This window comes from Callorhinus ursinus, unplaced genomic scaffold, assembly GCF_003265705.2.
Source record: "Callorhinus ursinus isolate GAN/ISIS: 27379988/994484 unplaced genomic scaffold, GSC_fseal_2.0 scaffold5, whole genome shotgun sequence".
Taxonomy (NCBI): Eukaryota; Metazoa; Chordata; class Mammalia; order Carnivora; family Otariidae; genus Callorhinus; species Callorhinus ursinus.
In genome coordinates, this window is record NW_027397067.1 from 6871513 (window position 1) to 6887759 (window position 16247).

General features: G+C 37.6%; 1 protein-coding gene across 3 annotated transcripts in view; it reads right to left on the reverse strand.

Moving 5' to 3' along the window:
* Positions 1–844: 844 nt before the first annotated feature.
* Positions 845–16247, reverse strand: part of ATP6V1H (ATPase H+ transporting V1 subunit H) — a 125450-nt gene continuing 110047 nt past the window's right edge. For all 3 annotated transcript variants that reach the window (XM_073892769.1, XM_025870598.2, XM_025870597.2), the window contains one exon: positions 845–1211. In XM_073892769.1, coding sequence (XP_073748870.1) covers positions 1151–1211 — 61 coding nt within the window. In that variant the 3' untranslated portion in view covers positions 845–1150. The remainder of the gene's footprint in view (positions 1212–16247) is intronic.

Below are 16247 nucleotides of genomic sequence, written 5' to 3' on the forward strand. Positions count from 1 at the left end.
AAAGAAAGAAAGAAAGAAAGAAAGAAAGAAAGAAAGAAAGAAAGAGAAAGAAAGAAAAAAAGAAAGAAAGAAAGAAAGGAAATTGGTTTGATCAGACTTCCTATTTTCTTGGCAAATATGAAGTCAAGTCTTTAAGAGAAACCATTCAGTAACATGAAGTCACTAATGAAGAAAAACATCCATTATCTCAAATAACTTTTCCCATAGGATCTCTATGCTGAAAATAAAACAATATTCAATTGTTGAACACTACACATCAAAAACTAATGATGTACTATATGTTGGCTAACTGAACATAATAATAATAAAAGAATAAACACCAAAGAATAAACAAACAAATAAATAAAGACAAAAGGCTCAGATTTGGGGGTGGGGGGAGGGGGGCCATGTATGCCATGTATGGCCTGCTGAGGCCTGTAGTTCCAGAGTAAAGAGGGAAGGGGCCAGAAATAAATACCTATTGGCAATATTGAAACAAAAAGTATTAAAAGAAAACAGACTTGAGCTCCTAAAATCCAAGAATGAAAGTAAAGGAAATCAATGAAATAAAATAATCTAAAGCTAAAATAATTCTTTACTGAGCTCCACAGGCATATCCTTTGGACCACAGCATTACATTAAAAATTTCTTTAAAATGTTAAAGTTCTTTAAATATTAGCAGAGGATCGCTGCAATGTGTATGTGTGCATGAACGGATGGGTGGATGGATGGGTAGATGGATGGATACAGATACGCAGAATTTGAAAACATTTACTTACCATTCACTACTTTGCAATAATTCTCTCAATTAGGCTAGGAAAATAGATGATTTTTGTTAAAGTTCAAGTGAGGAACAAGAGCAAAACCTTTTTGAAGTGAGAATCCTTTAATAACTATACTCATTTCCAGAGAACAATAAATACAGAAATTATAAGCAGTGTATGTAACAGTTAATCATTTCCTTAGCAACAGAAAACATCTACTTTTATACAGCTTAATGGGCAAACACATTCAACGAAAATCAACATAGGGAAAAGCAACACAACAGAAGAAAACTGCAAGTAAAATGGAAAATTATTTGCTCCTGACCCTAACTACTGAGATTCATACTCCAGGTACTCCGTCCCAGGTAAAACGGGAAGGGTGGAGATTCTGAGGCTGGAGGGCACGTTCAGCTTCGGGCAGCAGCAGTCTGGGGCTGCTCAGATTGGAGCTGTTTACCAAGGTATTCCCTAAAACAGCAGGAATAAAATAACAAGGTATATTAGAATTTAAACAACAAAGATTCTCTTTCAAAATCAAAGCACAATATATACCATGTCATCTATACTTACTTTAACATCTAAAAATTAGTAAAATAGCTCCATAAAACTAATCTTTTCCAGACTTGAAAAGTACCTGTACTGTATGAATTTTAAGCGCTCTCTTTACGTAAGTCATTACACACACAAATAGGTGATTCTGTATACATTTACAAGGCAGTGTCTACCTCCCTGTCTGGGTACAAGTTTTGTTTACTGCGGTCACACTTTCCCAATCTAAGAAGTTCAAAACCAACTGAAGTAGGATTCCAAGTAAGTGGACTGATACATGAAAAAGACATTTCCTGATACTAGTGAATATTAAGTATCTCTACCTTGGGATGAAAATAAATCACTGAAAATACCATCAAGATTCACAACATGTAACGAAGCTTCTTGTTACTGAGCACTTTCTCTGCACCAACACAGTCTAAAAACTTCACAAAGATGATCATAGTGAATCCACAAACAATTCCAAGAATAGAGAAGTAGTATTCTCGCTGTATGGGTGGGGCCACTGGGCTTAGAGCAGTGGTTTCCAAACTTAGATCACATTCTCCTTTAGGAAATGAACACCCACCCAAAGTATGTGTATACTTAGCTCTAAATTACATATAGGTTTCACTGTTAATTCCAGGGGGAAAAAATCATCTCTTTCCTATTTTCCTGTGAATGACTTGCCCAAACTTTTGTTTTTGAACAAAAGAAGAAGAGATTTTGTAAAGAATATTTTAAAACGTCCCTGCTATGAAAAGGAAAGAGCATGCATTTTGGACAGAGACTGGGATTTACATTCTGGCTGCACGTCCTCACGGACATGCTGGTTCCCGAGGCTGTGGGGTGAGGGCACCTGCCAGGGACGAGCAGCAGGCGCACAGGCGCAGTGTCATCTCCTTTCCTCATCAGCTGACATCCAACCTCTCCCTAAGCACCTCCAGGAAATGACCTGTGGGCCACCAGCATCGACCAGTAATGTGTGACCCTACCTTTCTCCACAGAGGTCCAGAGAAAGGGGAGAGAGGTGGTCCAAGGATTTTACTGTGTTGCCCTACCTCCACTAACATGGACTTAGTCCAAAGCTATCAAAGATATGAAGGAAGACCGAGAAAAGGAAGAAGCATTTGGAACAGGAACCAGAGGGAGTTCTGTGGACTAGTGTAAGTGAGGGGTCAGAGATCCCCAAAAGTCTCAAGAAGATAAACTAGGATTGAAAATACTATGGGACTGACTGAAACCTTCTATAGCATGAAAATGATTTATGTGCTTTTTTTACCCTTACATGAAAATTCTTATCACTGACTTATTAATTATGGGTGTCATATTAAAATGCATAATATATTTTTGTGTCAACTAGGAGCTACCCTAACATAATCTGGACAATGGATGGCGATCTTATTTTCAACCAACAGTAAGGAAGTAGTTCTGCCTAACTCATGCAATGGCAAAAAAGGGAAACCATCTATAAATTTTATCAGGAAAAAAAGAAGAGTTTATGGGTCACTATAAATACCACCACTCTGGGGAGGCCTGCAACTAAGGAGTATGTGTGACTGCATAAGTTTGATGTGTTGTGTTGTGTTGTTGTTGTGGTGGGGGGAGGGAGAGATGAGGGGTAGCGTATAACATTTACTATAAAATTTCCAGATTTTATATATATATTTTTTCCTATATATGTCTAAGAAATTAAGCCTGAAATTAGACATGCTTCATTGCAAGAGGGCCTTCAAATATTCTAATTTTAAAAGTTAGACTGTTTAGTGTAAAGGATCAGCAGAATATGCCACCCCAAAATATGCCACTTTCATGTACTATTTTGAGCTGTAGACACCTGAAAATAGTCAAGTGCAAGGAGAGGCTTTCTCTGAACTTCCCTTATCTACCTAAAGAAAGGTCTCCAAAAGGAACTCAATTATCATAAGTCCCCTCCCTGGGAGTTTTATCAACCAGGGAGGACAGACTCTTATCACAAAAGAACAGTCTTGAAGTCCACACCACACCCAGTCAGACTAGACAAACCGTGTCACAATCTCATATCTCCCAACTATTCTTCTATGGGCCCATCCATCATTCCTAAAAATCACTTATTTTCTGTAAGAGGCCTACACCCCCACTCTTTTTTCCCTGTTAAGATGGAATTTAGTCCTAAATTCTACAGCTACATCTTTAAGTTACACATTTTTTCCTGGGTATCTCCCATGTGTACATGAGGTATACATGTTAACACTTTTCTTCATGTTAATCTGTCATTTATTACAGGGTCTCAGCTAAGAACTCAGAAGGGTAGAAGGGAAATTATTTTTCCTCCCCTCTGAGAGTGATTTCTTAAAAAACATTTAAAAAGTGTACCTAAAGACACCATGCCACCCTTCAATTATAAAAAGATGTGGTCCCTTTCAATAAAGGAACAATGGGAAGGATCATGTTCTAAACATAAGTTTTCAAGACAAATCACAAGAGAACAGAGCAAAGCCTTCCAGAGCTCAGTGCTCTGAACTGCCAAGGATGGAAAAGGGTCTGGTTGGATCTGGTCACACACAAAGGCTCCCATCTGCTCCACCCCTTACAGAGACATGAAGGGTGGTTCACTTCCCTACCAGATTTAACTGATATTTAGAGGATGAGAGTGAATACTTGGAGGTGAAAAAGGTAACTGATTTCTTCACAAAAAAAGACATCGTTGAAATAAGGGCCAAAGTAGGAGGAATATTAAACAGAGCAAAGATGAGCTGTCCTGGCAGAAAATTTAAAAACATGTCCAACCATGGCTTCCTGCCCACTGGTCTTCTGCTCCTTTGTTTCTCCTGCTCAAAGGCCTTTATTATGGATGGCACATTCTACTATATTCTATCTTTTCCCCACATACAAAGTGGCCCTGAGGCATCCGCTTCTTCTTCACAACCTTAGTGCCTGGAATGCAGAAAACACAGGGCTTCCTTTGTGTCTGCTAAGTAAGGTTTATGCAATTTGAGATTCAGACAAAGGATAAGAACACACATAAGGGGTTCAACTGAGAATGTGTACATCAAGAGCCCCAGATGGAACTTTGTGAGCCTAACCTGTAGGTCACAAAGCGCCAAAAGTCTAATAGAAGAGCCCAAATGGGACACATGGAAAGAAGAATCAAGTCTCCTCCTCACGCTTTCCTGAAATTACTATGTTTGCAATGGCATATGAGTTGTTAAAATATCAGAGAGAGATGACCTGAGACCCAACTGAAAAAGATACTAACTGTAGAAAAAGGATCTAGCCTTACACAAAGCTTTGGCAAACATCTACTCCTTTGAACTTGGCTTATAAAATGTTACATACAGTCTGGTTCCCTCATGTCAAATGGCAACATGTAATCAATTAAAATATTCCCAAGATTCACCCAAGCCTGCCTGTGAATTCCCTGTGACCCCCAGCCACACTAAGTCCTGGCACCAAGTGCCTGGGGCTGGGAACCCAGGACGGTTGCCACATTCCACACATTATTACAGCCATCGTGGAAACATGCTTGTAGGTATGCCCACACGTTACCTATGTTTACAGCATCTGTGCGAGGTGAGCATTATCTCCATTTACAGAGGATCAAATGGAGCCTCAGAAAACTTCCAATAACATGCTCAAGGACAAAGTGAGCAAATGGCCTGGCTAGGGCTCAGATCTTACTCTCTTTAATACTGTGAAGCTGCCTGGCCCCTAAAAAGGTGTGAAAAGCAGCCACTGTTCCTAATATTATACATTAGAAAATAATAAGAGGGTCTGAATAATTTCTTTAGGTTAAGGTAACATTACTGTCAGGCAAAAGGTAAAATAATTATGGATTTTACTTCAAGGGATTATAATGTATCCATAACAAAGGACTCAAGAAGAGTGATTTTAAGTGATTTAATCTAAGTATTGAGACGGTCTTTTTCTCTGTCCCTGAAGATCAATACAAGAATAAAATTCAACTTATAATTTGCTGAGAAAGTGCCCAATTTGTACCAGCAATCCACAGGAGTGTGACATTAAATCTTTACTTCTACTAAGAAGTAAAATTTGAGAAGTATAATATTTTCTCCTCTTTAACCTCATCCATAATTTAAATCATTTGGGATTCTAAATCTCTGAAACAAAAAAGAAACAGTCTAAAGACCTACTCCCCTTTTAAAAAATCCAAGTACAAAATAGCTCACAAAAGAGACCATGTTGCATGCTGAGAAAGCATTGACATCTGATTAAGAAATACCTATTTTAAGGGGCACCTGGGTGGCTCAGTCAGTTAAGCATCTGACTCTTGGTTTTGGCTCAGGTCATAATCTCAGGGTGGTGGTGTTGAGTCCTAGGTGAGGCTCCATGCTCATTGGGGAGTCTGCTTGAGACTCTCTCCCTCTGCCCCTCCTCCCATGGGTGCACACACACACGCACTCTAAAATAAATAAATCTTTAAAAAAAAGGGGGGGGTGCCTGGGTGGCTCAAGTCAGTTAAGTGTCCAACTAGTGATTTCGGCTCAGGTCATGATCTCGGGATTGTGAGACTGAGCTAGTGTGGGGCTCCATGCTCAGCAGGGTGTCTGCTTCAGGCTCTCTCTCCCTCTCCCTCTGCGCCTACCCCCCCCCACATTTGCTCAAATGCAGGCTGTCTCTAAAATAAATAAATAAAATCTTTAAAAAAAATATTTAAATTTCCCTGATGGCTAACGATGATGAACATTTTTTCATGTGGTGGGAATGCAAGTTGGTTACAGCCACTTTGGAAAACAGTGTGGCAGTGCCTCAAAAAATTAAAAATAGAGTTACACTATGACCCAGCAATTGCACTACTGGGTGTTTACCCCAAAGACACAGATGTAATGAAAAGATGGGCCATATGCACCCCAATGCTCAGAGCAGTAACATCTGCAATAGCCAAACTGTGGAAAGAGCCGAGATGCCCTTCAACAGCTGAGTGGATAAAGAAGATGTGGTCCATAAATACAGTGGAATATTACTCAGCCATCAGAAAGGATGAATACCCAACTTTTACATCAACATGGATGGGACTGGGGGAGATTATGCAAAGTGAAATAAGTCAAGCAGAGAAAGCCAATTATCATATGGATTCACTTATTTGCGGAACATAAGGAACAGCATGGAGGACATTAGGAGAAGGAAGGGAAAAATGAAGAGGGGGGAATCGGGAGGGGGAGATGAATCGTGAGAGACTATGGACTCTGAGAAACAAATAGGGTTTTAGAGGGGAGAGGGGTAGGGGAGGGTTAGCCTGGTGATGGGTATTAAGGAGAGCACATACTGCATGGAGCACTGGGTGTTATACGCAAACAATAAATCATGGAACACTACATCAAAAACTAATGATGTACTGTATGGTGACTACCATAACATAATAAAATTAAATTAATTTAAAAAAAGGAATACTTATTTTATTCTCTTGTCAATGGCCATGAAAGATCTATACTTGGCACCAACCATAACACTGAAAAACTGCTTTCCAGTTCCTGAGAAAGCTACACAGGGCTTGAAAGAGGCAGTCTGAAGATGATATTAGCTACCTAGGTTCCAAGGCTGTTAGCACCTAGCGCACCAGGAAGTGTTTACCTGGCGTATATTAACTGTTAGAAGAGAAAGGCTTTCACCATATTACAATTAAGTGTCAAACCTCCACTATACTTAGGGCTGTTTAAGTAGTCAAACATTTTTATTCTTTCTTTAAAACTGTAGTTGAAAAAAAAAACCCACAGCTGAAGACACTGTGATATCACTCAACACACTTCACCTATATATAATTTAAACACACGGTGACTTCACCTATATAATTCAGTGCCAGGAAAAAAGAGAATTTTCTCCTGAAAAACATATTAATCTGTGAAAACTACAATCTCACTTATTTCCCTTTTTCCCTTGGTTGCCAAAAAGCTCAGTAGAAATTCCATGGTTACTACATTTTTATATTATTTCCTTTAGTCTCCTTCTGATATGTAAATTTTCACAACTAAAATTATGAAGGACCTACAATTTTATATCCCTCATCTTTCTGTTGAGTTTATTACAATAATTATTAAAATTACAACTGAGTCATAATTGTATTTCTCTTAACCTTTGCCTATCCTGTCGGAAAACAAACGGGTATAATATAAATCAAAAACAAAATATCCTTCTCTGAATGTATGAAAAAAAATTTTTTAAATATGAACTTTACATTGGCTACAACACAGATTTGTATTAGGTAAAGAGTAAATAAAATTTAAATATTTTGTAGAGGCCGGTTTTTTTTTAATGCTAGTTCACTATAGTTATAAGTTATTCCTCCAGCTTTTATCATGATTTTCCGCATCATACACAAAACAAATTTTGTTTTTACGAATTGATTTTCCTATGTAACTACTGAACTATTATGTAAAAATCACAGTGCCCTCTCCCATCTTCATCTGATTTACATAGTTAGAGACATTGTTAAATTCCAAATGTAAGGCCATAGAGTCAAACTGTTTCCACAATACCTTAAAAAATCTCAACCTAGGAATAGTGACCACCACAACCATTTCCTAGTGCCTACTATTTATTTAGCACTGCATTAATGGCTTGATGTACATTTTCTTATTTACTCTCCACCATAATATTCCTAAAAGCTATGGATGAGCCCCGTTTTTATAGATAAAGAACTGAAGTTTAGCAATGAAAATGACATGTTGTAATGTTAGGATAACTAGTTAGTGGCAGGAGGGTATTTGTACCCAAGTCTGTCTGATTTAAACTCAGAGTCTTAATCACTATGTAATACTGCCTCATGGTACACTAATTCTACCTCCCACTGGCTGAGGACACATTATTGGGTAGGTGTGAGAGTAGAGCTTAAGAACATCATAATGTGAGTCCTCAAATTTATTTCTCAAATACATTTTCATAACCACCAGCCATTTCATTTCCTAACAGCATCTAAATTCAAAAATTAATAGATTTGCAGTATCTCTAAAGAGGTCAGTGATTCTAAAAGTAGAATCTATTTATGTGAATTCTGGTCCTAAGAAACAAAGATGGACATTTTAAAATCAATTGCATTAGAGTCTATTATAAAAGCAATTTAGGCAAAGTTTGCAATAACAAAGTTCCTTTTCACATAGGAATTCCAACAATCAAATCATTTTAAACTAGCAATAAAATCTCAATATCCAGTTTCTTCAGCTCTAGCTTATTTTCAAGAATAGTCCCTCTTTACCTATTAGCACCAACGTTATCATTAAATCAGCAAAGTCTTTCATACTTTATCATTTGTCCAACATACGGCCAAGCGATGCAATGCACTGAACCACTCAAAGCATCAGAGCTGCCCGCTGACACTCCTTTTCCTTTCATCTTTTTTTTAAAGACCTGTTTTAATAGAGCAGTTTCAGGTTCACAACAAAATTGAGAGGAAGGGACAAAGATTTCCCATACACACCCAGCCCCAACGCATGCACAGCCTCCCCCACTATCAACATCCCACACCACAGTGGCACCTTTTTTTACCAAGCATGAACATGCACTGACACATTATAATCATCCAAAGTCCCTAGTTTACCATAGGGTCCATTCCTGGTGCTGTCCATTTTATGCCCTTGGATGAATGTATAATGACATATATCATAATATCAAACAGTATTTTTACTGCCCTCAAAACCCTCTGTACTCCAGCTATTCATCCCTTCCTCCTTCCCCATATAATTGATCCTTTTATAGTCTCCACAGTTTTGCCTTTTTTAGATATCATATGGTTGATTCATACAACATGTAGCCTTTTCAGATTGGCTTCTTCTACTTAGTAATATGCATTTCAGGTTCCCTCATGCCTTTTCATGGCCTGATAGCTCATTTCTTTTTCATGCTGAATAATATTCCATTGTCTGGATGTACCAAAGTTTGTTTATGCACTCATCTACTGAAGGAAAACTGTAGTGTCCAAATTTTGGCAATTATAGATAAAGCTGCTATAAACATCCCTGTGCAGTTTTTCGTGTGGATGTAAGTTTTCAACCCCTTTGGGTAAATACCAAGATGCATAATTGCTGGATCATATGATAAGAATATATTTAGTTTGAGACAAAACCACCAAATAGTCTTCCAAAGTGGCTGTACTATTTTGCATTCCTACCAGCAATAAATGAGAGTTCCTATTACTGCACACCCTGGCCAGCATTTGGTGTTGTCAGTGTTCCAGATTTTGGCTAATCTAATAGGTATGCAGTGTTATCTCATTTTTGTTTTAATTTGCATTTCCTTGATGACATATGATGTGCAGCATCTTTTCACATATTTATTTACCATCAGTGTATCTTCTTTAGTGAGGTGTCTGTTAAGGTCCTTGGCTCATTTTTTTTTTAAAGATTTATTTATTTGAGAGAGCGAGAATGAGAGAGAGAGTACATGAGAGTGGGGAGGGTCAGAGGGAGAAGCAGGCTCCTCGTCGAGCAGGGAGCCCAATGCGGGACTCGATCCCGGGACTCCAGGATCATGACCTGAGCCGAAGGCAGTCACTCAACCAACTGAGCCACCCAGGCGCCCCTTTGGCTCATTTCTTAATGAGGTTGTTTTCTTATCACTGAGTTTTAGGAGTTCTTTATATATTACAGATAACAGTCCTTTATCAAAGGTGTCTTTTGCAAATATTTTCTCCCAGTATATGGCTTGTCTTCTAATTCTCATGACACTATTTTTTACAGAGCAGAAGTTTTTAATTTTCATGAGGCCCAACTTCTCAATTATTTCTTTCACAGGTCATGCATGCCTTTAGCACTGTATCTAAAAAGGCACCACCATACCCAAGGTCATCTAGGCTTTCTCCCATATCATGTTCTAGGAGTTTTATAGTTTTGCATTCTATATTTAGGTCTATAATCCATTTTGAGTTAATTTTTGTGAACGGTGTAAGGTCTATGCCAGATTCATTTTTGCATGTGAACGTCCAGTTGTTCCAGTACCATATGTTGAAGAGACTATCTTTGCTCCACTGTATTGCTTTGCTTCTTTGTCAAAGATCAGTTAACTATATTGGTGGGGGGTCTATCTGTAGGTTCTCTATTCTGTTCCATTGCCCTACTTGTCTGTTCTTTCTCCAATACCACACTGTCTTGAGTACTGCAGGTTTATAAGTCTTGAAGTCAAATAATGTCAATCCTTTTAACTTTGTCCTTCTCCTTCAATATTGTGTTGGCTATTTTACTCTGCATATAAACTTTGCTATCAGTTTGTTGATATCCACAAAATAACTTGCTGGGATTTTAATTGGAACTGCGTTGAATCTATAGATCAAGTTGAGAAGAACTAACATCTTGATAATACTGCATCTTCCTATTCATGAACATGGGATCTCTCTCCATTTATTTAGTTCTTTGATTTCATTCACAGAGCTTATTAGTTTTCTTCATATAGATCTTATACATATTTTGTTAGATTTGTACCTAAGTATTTCATTTTGGGGGGTAAATGGCTTTGTTTTAAATTTCAAATTCCACTTTTTCATTGCTTGTATATAGGAAAGCGATTTACTTCTGTGTATTAACCTTGTACCCTGCAATCTTGTTGTAAACACTTATTAGTTCCAGAAAAGTTCTGTCAAATCTTTAGGATTTCCTACATAGACAATCATGTCATCTACAAACAAAGACAGTTTTATGTCTCCCTTCCCAATCTGTATACCTTTCATTTCCTTTTCTTGCCTAATTGCATTAAGCAAGAACTTCGTTTGATGTCTAAAAAAGGAGTCACATGTGAGAGGGGATAGCCTTCTTTGTACCTGATCTTAGTCGGAAAGCTTTCTCAATATTAAGATGTTAGCTATAGGGTTTTTTTTTTTTTAAGATTTTATTTATCCATTTGAGAGAGAGAGAAAGAGCATAAGCAGGGGGAGAGGGAGAGGGAGAAGCAGACTCCCCGCTGAGCTGGGAGCCCAACATGGGGCTCGATTCCAGGACCTGGAGATCATGACCTGAGCCAAAGGCAGAGGCTTAACCATCTGAGCCACCCAGGCACTCCTACAGGTTTTTTTTTTTAATAGATATTCTTTATTAAGTTGAGAAAGTTCATCTCTATTCCTAGTCTACTGAGTTTTTATCATGAATAGGTAGTGGATTTTGGTGAATGTTTTTTCTGCATCTATTGATAAGATAATGTGATTTTTCTTTTTTAGTTTGTTGATGTGATGGATTACATTAATTGATTTTTGAATGTTGAACCAACCTTATATATCTGGGATAAATCTCACTTGGTTGTGGTACAGAATTCTTTTTACACAAATTGTTGGATTCAATTTTTGTTGAGGATTTTTTGCATCTATATTCATGAAAGATATTGGTCTATAGTTTTCTTATAATGTCTTTGTCTTTGGTTTTGATATTTGGGTAATGCTGGCCTCACAAAATGAGTTACGAAGCATTTGCTCTACTTGAATCCTCTGAAAGAGCCTGTGGAGAACTGGTCTAATTTCTTCCTTAAATATTTGGTAGAATTCAACAGTTAACCCATCTGGGCCTGGTGCTTTCGTGTTTTTAAAGATTATTAATTGTTGATTCAATTTCTTTAATAAAGGCCTATTCAGATCATGTTTCTTCTTGAGTTTTGGCAGATTGTGTCTTTCAAGGAATCTGAAATTTCATCTAGGTTATCAAATTTATGTGCATAGATTTATTCACAGTATTCATTATCCTTTCAATTTCCATGAGATTTGTTGTGATGTCCCTTCTTTTGTCTGATATTAATTTGCGCCTTCTCTTTTTTTCCTTAGATAGCCTAGCTAGAGACTTACCAGTATTATTGCTTTTTTCAAAGAACCACCACCTTTTGGTTTCATTGGTTTTTTTCTATTTTCTGTTTACAATTTCTTGGATTTATTCTTATTATTTCTTTTCTTCTACTTATTCTGGATTTAATTTTCTTTTCTTTTTCTCAATTCCTAAGTTGGAAACTTTTCTTCTTTTCTAATATATGCATTCAATGCTATAAATTTCCCTCTAAGCTCTGCTTTCACTATATCCCACAATATTCATTTTCATTTAGTTGAAAATATTTTTCAAAATTTCTCTTGTGATTTCTTCTTTGACCCATACAGTATTTTAGAAGTATGTTGTTTAATCCCCACATATTTGGGGATTTTCCAGTTATCTTTCTTTTACTGATGTCTAGTTTAACTCCACTGTAGTCTGAAAACAGACACTGCCTAGGTCTTTTAAATTTGTTAAGGTGGGTTTTATGTCCCAGAATGTGGTCTTGATGAATGTTCCATGAACTTGAGAGAAATGTGTATTCTGTTGGCAGTGGTTGAAGCAGTCTACAGATATCCATTATATCCAGTTGACTGACAGTGTTGTTGAGTTTAACTATTTCCTTACTAATTTTCTGCCTGCTGGATCTGTCCGTTTTCTGAGAGAGGGATGTTGAAGTCTCCAACTATAAATGTAAAATTCATCTATTTTTCCTTATAGCTCTACCAGTTTTTGTCTCACATAGTTTGATTCTGTTGTTAGGTGTATACATGTTAACAATTACAATATCTTCTTGGAGAACTGACCCCTTTATCAAAGCCCTTCATCCCTGATAAACTTTCCTTAAAAGTCTGCTTTGTCTGAAATCAATACCCCTACTCCTACTTTCTTTTGATTACTGTTAGCATTGTATATTTTTCTCCATCTATTTACTTTTAATCTATATGCCTTTATATTTAAAGTGGATTTATTATAGACAATATATAGTTGTGTCATATTTTTTTATCTACTCTGACGATCTCTTTCAGTTGGTACAGTTAGATCACTGACATTCAAAGTGCTCACTGAGATAGCTGGATTAGTATCTACCACACTCATTAATGTTTTCTATTTATTGCCCTTGGTTTTTTGCTCCAAGTTTTGTCTTCCACTCTTTTTTTTTTTTTTTTTTTTTTTTTGCCTTTTGTGATTTTAACTGAACATTTTGTATGGTTCCACTTTCCTTTCTTAGCATATCAGTTATATTTCTTTTTTTACTTTTTTAATGACTGCCCTCGAGTTTGCAAAATACATTTACAATTCATCCATGCCTACTTTCAAATAACACTATACCACTTCATGGGTAGTGTGAGAACATTGCTGTCATCTATCTCACTTATGTATTAGGGTACATAAGCATACACACACAAGCATAATCAAATACAGTGTTACTATTAGTATTTTGAACTGCTATTACATCAATTAAGAAGAAAAGTTTTTATTTTACCTTTAGTTATTCTTTCTTTGATGTTCTTCCTTTCTCTATGTAGATCTGGCTTTCTGACCTATAATATTTTCCTTCTCTTTAAAAAACTTCTTTCCATATTCCTTGCAGGGAAGATTTACTAGCAAGAAATACCATCAATTTTTGTCTGTCTGAGAAAAATCTTTATTTCTCCTTTACTTCTGAAGGATAATTTTGCAGAGAATTCTAGGTGGTGGAGTTCAACACTTCAAATATTACACTCCACTCTCTTCTTGATTGCATGATTTCTGAGAAGTTGGATGTGACTGATTTTGTTCCTCTATAGGTAAGGTGTTATTTTGGGGGGTTTTTTGTTGTTGTTTTGTTTTGCTCTGGCTTCTTTCAGGATTATTTTCTTTGACTTTGATTTTCTGTAATTTGAAAATTATATGCCTCAGTGTAGGCTTTTGGCATTTATTCTGCCTCGTGTTCTCTGAGCTTCCTGGATCCATGGTTTGGTGTCTGCAATTAATTTGGGGGAGCTTCTTAGTCATTACTGTTTCAAGTATTTCTTCTGTTCTTTTCTCTCTTTCTTCCCCTTCTGGCATTCCCATTACATGTATTTTATACCTTTGTAGATGTCCCACAGCCCTTGGTTATTCTGGTTCTTTCAGTCTTTTGTTCTCTTTGCTTTTGGGTTCTGGAGGTTTCTACTGATATTTCTTCTAGCTCAGAGATTCTCTCCTCAGCCATGTCCAGTACATTAATAAGCCCATGAAAGGCATTCTTCATTTCTATTACAGTATTTTTTTAACTACAGCATTTCTTTGTGGTTCTTTCTTAGGACTTCTATCTCCCTGCTTACATTGTTCACCTGTTCTTGCATGGTGTTTACTTTATCCATTAGAGTCCTTAGCATAGTAATCATAGTTGTTTAAAATCCCACATCTGATAATTCCAACATCACCACCACAGCTGGTTCTGATACTTATTTGTCTCTCCAAATTGTGCTTCTTGCCTTTTGGTATGCCTTGTAAGATTTTCCTGATAGTTGAACATGATGTACTAGGTAAAAAGAACTGCTATAAATAAACCTTCAGTATGTGATGGTGAGATGGAGGGAGGGAAAGCATTCTATCATCCTGTGATTAGGTCTTGGTCTTTCAGTGAGCCAAGGCCCTTGGACTGTCAATTTCACAAGGGTTTCTCAGGGGTTTTTTCTTTCCACTTGGATAGGATAGGATGGCTAGAATGAGCTAAAGCTGGTTATTTCCCTTCCCCAGGCCAGACAGACTCCAATAATATCCCAGCAGGTAAGGCTCTAGTTAGCCAGTTTCCCCTGAGGATAGGCTTTGTTAAGAAAAACAGGGTACTCTGGCACATTTCAAGATGGTTCCCTTTCCCCTGCTCCTGCCAGAAGCCTGAGGGTATTTTTCTCAGATATTTACTGTGGGAACTTGGGTCTAACTTCTGGAGATAATCTCACTGTATGGTAAGGACCCACTATGATTGGGTCCCCCTGGAGTTTTTAACTCTCAGACCTGCCCACACTGAGCCTCCTGAAAATCAGCATAGTGCAGGCTTTTCAACCCAGGTACTGGTTCCCTCACTGGTTTCTGCTTATAGGTCTGCTCCAGTATGCCTAAACTCTCTGTATGTTACCTATCTGTCTCTCCAATCTTGACAGCTGCTGCTAGCCCTACGTCTTCCCCTCTCTTATGTATCCAAGAAGAGTTGTTGATTTTTCAGTCCGTTCAGCTTTTTACTTGTTAGGATGGAGTGGCAACTTCCAAGCTCCCTACATGCAGAACCAGAAACCAGAAGTCCTTCCTTTTCCTTTTAAATGCTGGTTCCTAATTAGCACGTGGTTATAACCAAAAGTAATCTGTGTAATGCAGAGTATACACCCTAAATGACCCTAGTACACACAAATCTAGTTATGCACCATGCAATATGGGAGAAATGTCTGTGTTGTTACAAGGACTTTTAAGAAGAAAGTTTATTTTATATTAGCTATCAAAATAGTATGTAAGCAAAGTCCATATTTTAGACTTATTATAGACTCTTTTCTTGAATTATATTTAGAATGTTAAGACTTTTAAGTACATGACAGTAGAGAGAATGTCACTTTATCTTCTTTGAGTATTAGGTCAGTTCCTGGCATACTCTAAGAGGTCAGTAACTGTTGAGTGAAAATAGCTGATGAATCCTACAGGGAAGTTAGAACCTGAAAAAGAATGCCTTTTTCTCCTAACAAGAAAATGTTTTGAAACACCAGCTGAGATAAAGATGCCAGCAATTAAACCTACCAAATACTTCATAATCTAAACCAGTTCATTACTAGCAGAATGCTCAAACAAAATTTGAAATTATTTGAAATTATTTTAAATTAAATTAGTTTGGGATCCCCGCCCGCCTGCCTCTTCCGCCCCACGGGTTTTCTTTTCTTTTTTCTTTTTTTTTCCTTTTTTCCTCCGGGTCTCCTTTTTGACTCCCTCCCCATTTATTCTCGCCCAACCCTCCCCCCTGCTGCTGAGAAGTGGGGGAGGGTCTCGGCCTCCAGGTTCCCGCCCCACCAGGGCCCAGGCGAGCATGGGGGGGCAAGCAGACCACAGCGGCCCGCTCCCAGGGCCCCTTTCCGGGGGTCTCCACCGATGACAGTGCCGTCATCTGCTCATAACTTAAGAAGGCTCAACTAAATCCACTGTAAAGAAACAGTATTTTAGAAGGCAAGTTCAATGTTTTAATGATATGTAGTGGAAAGTGTATTAAATTAGCTTTATAATTAAGCTTAAAAAGAGCCTCTAAGCCTACAGAATTATTCTT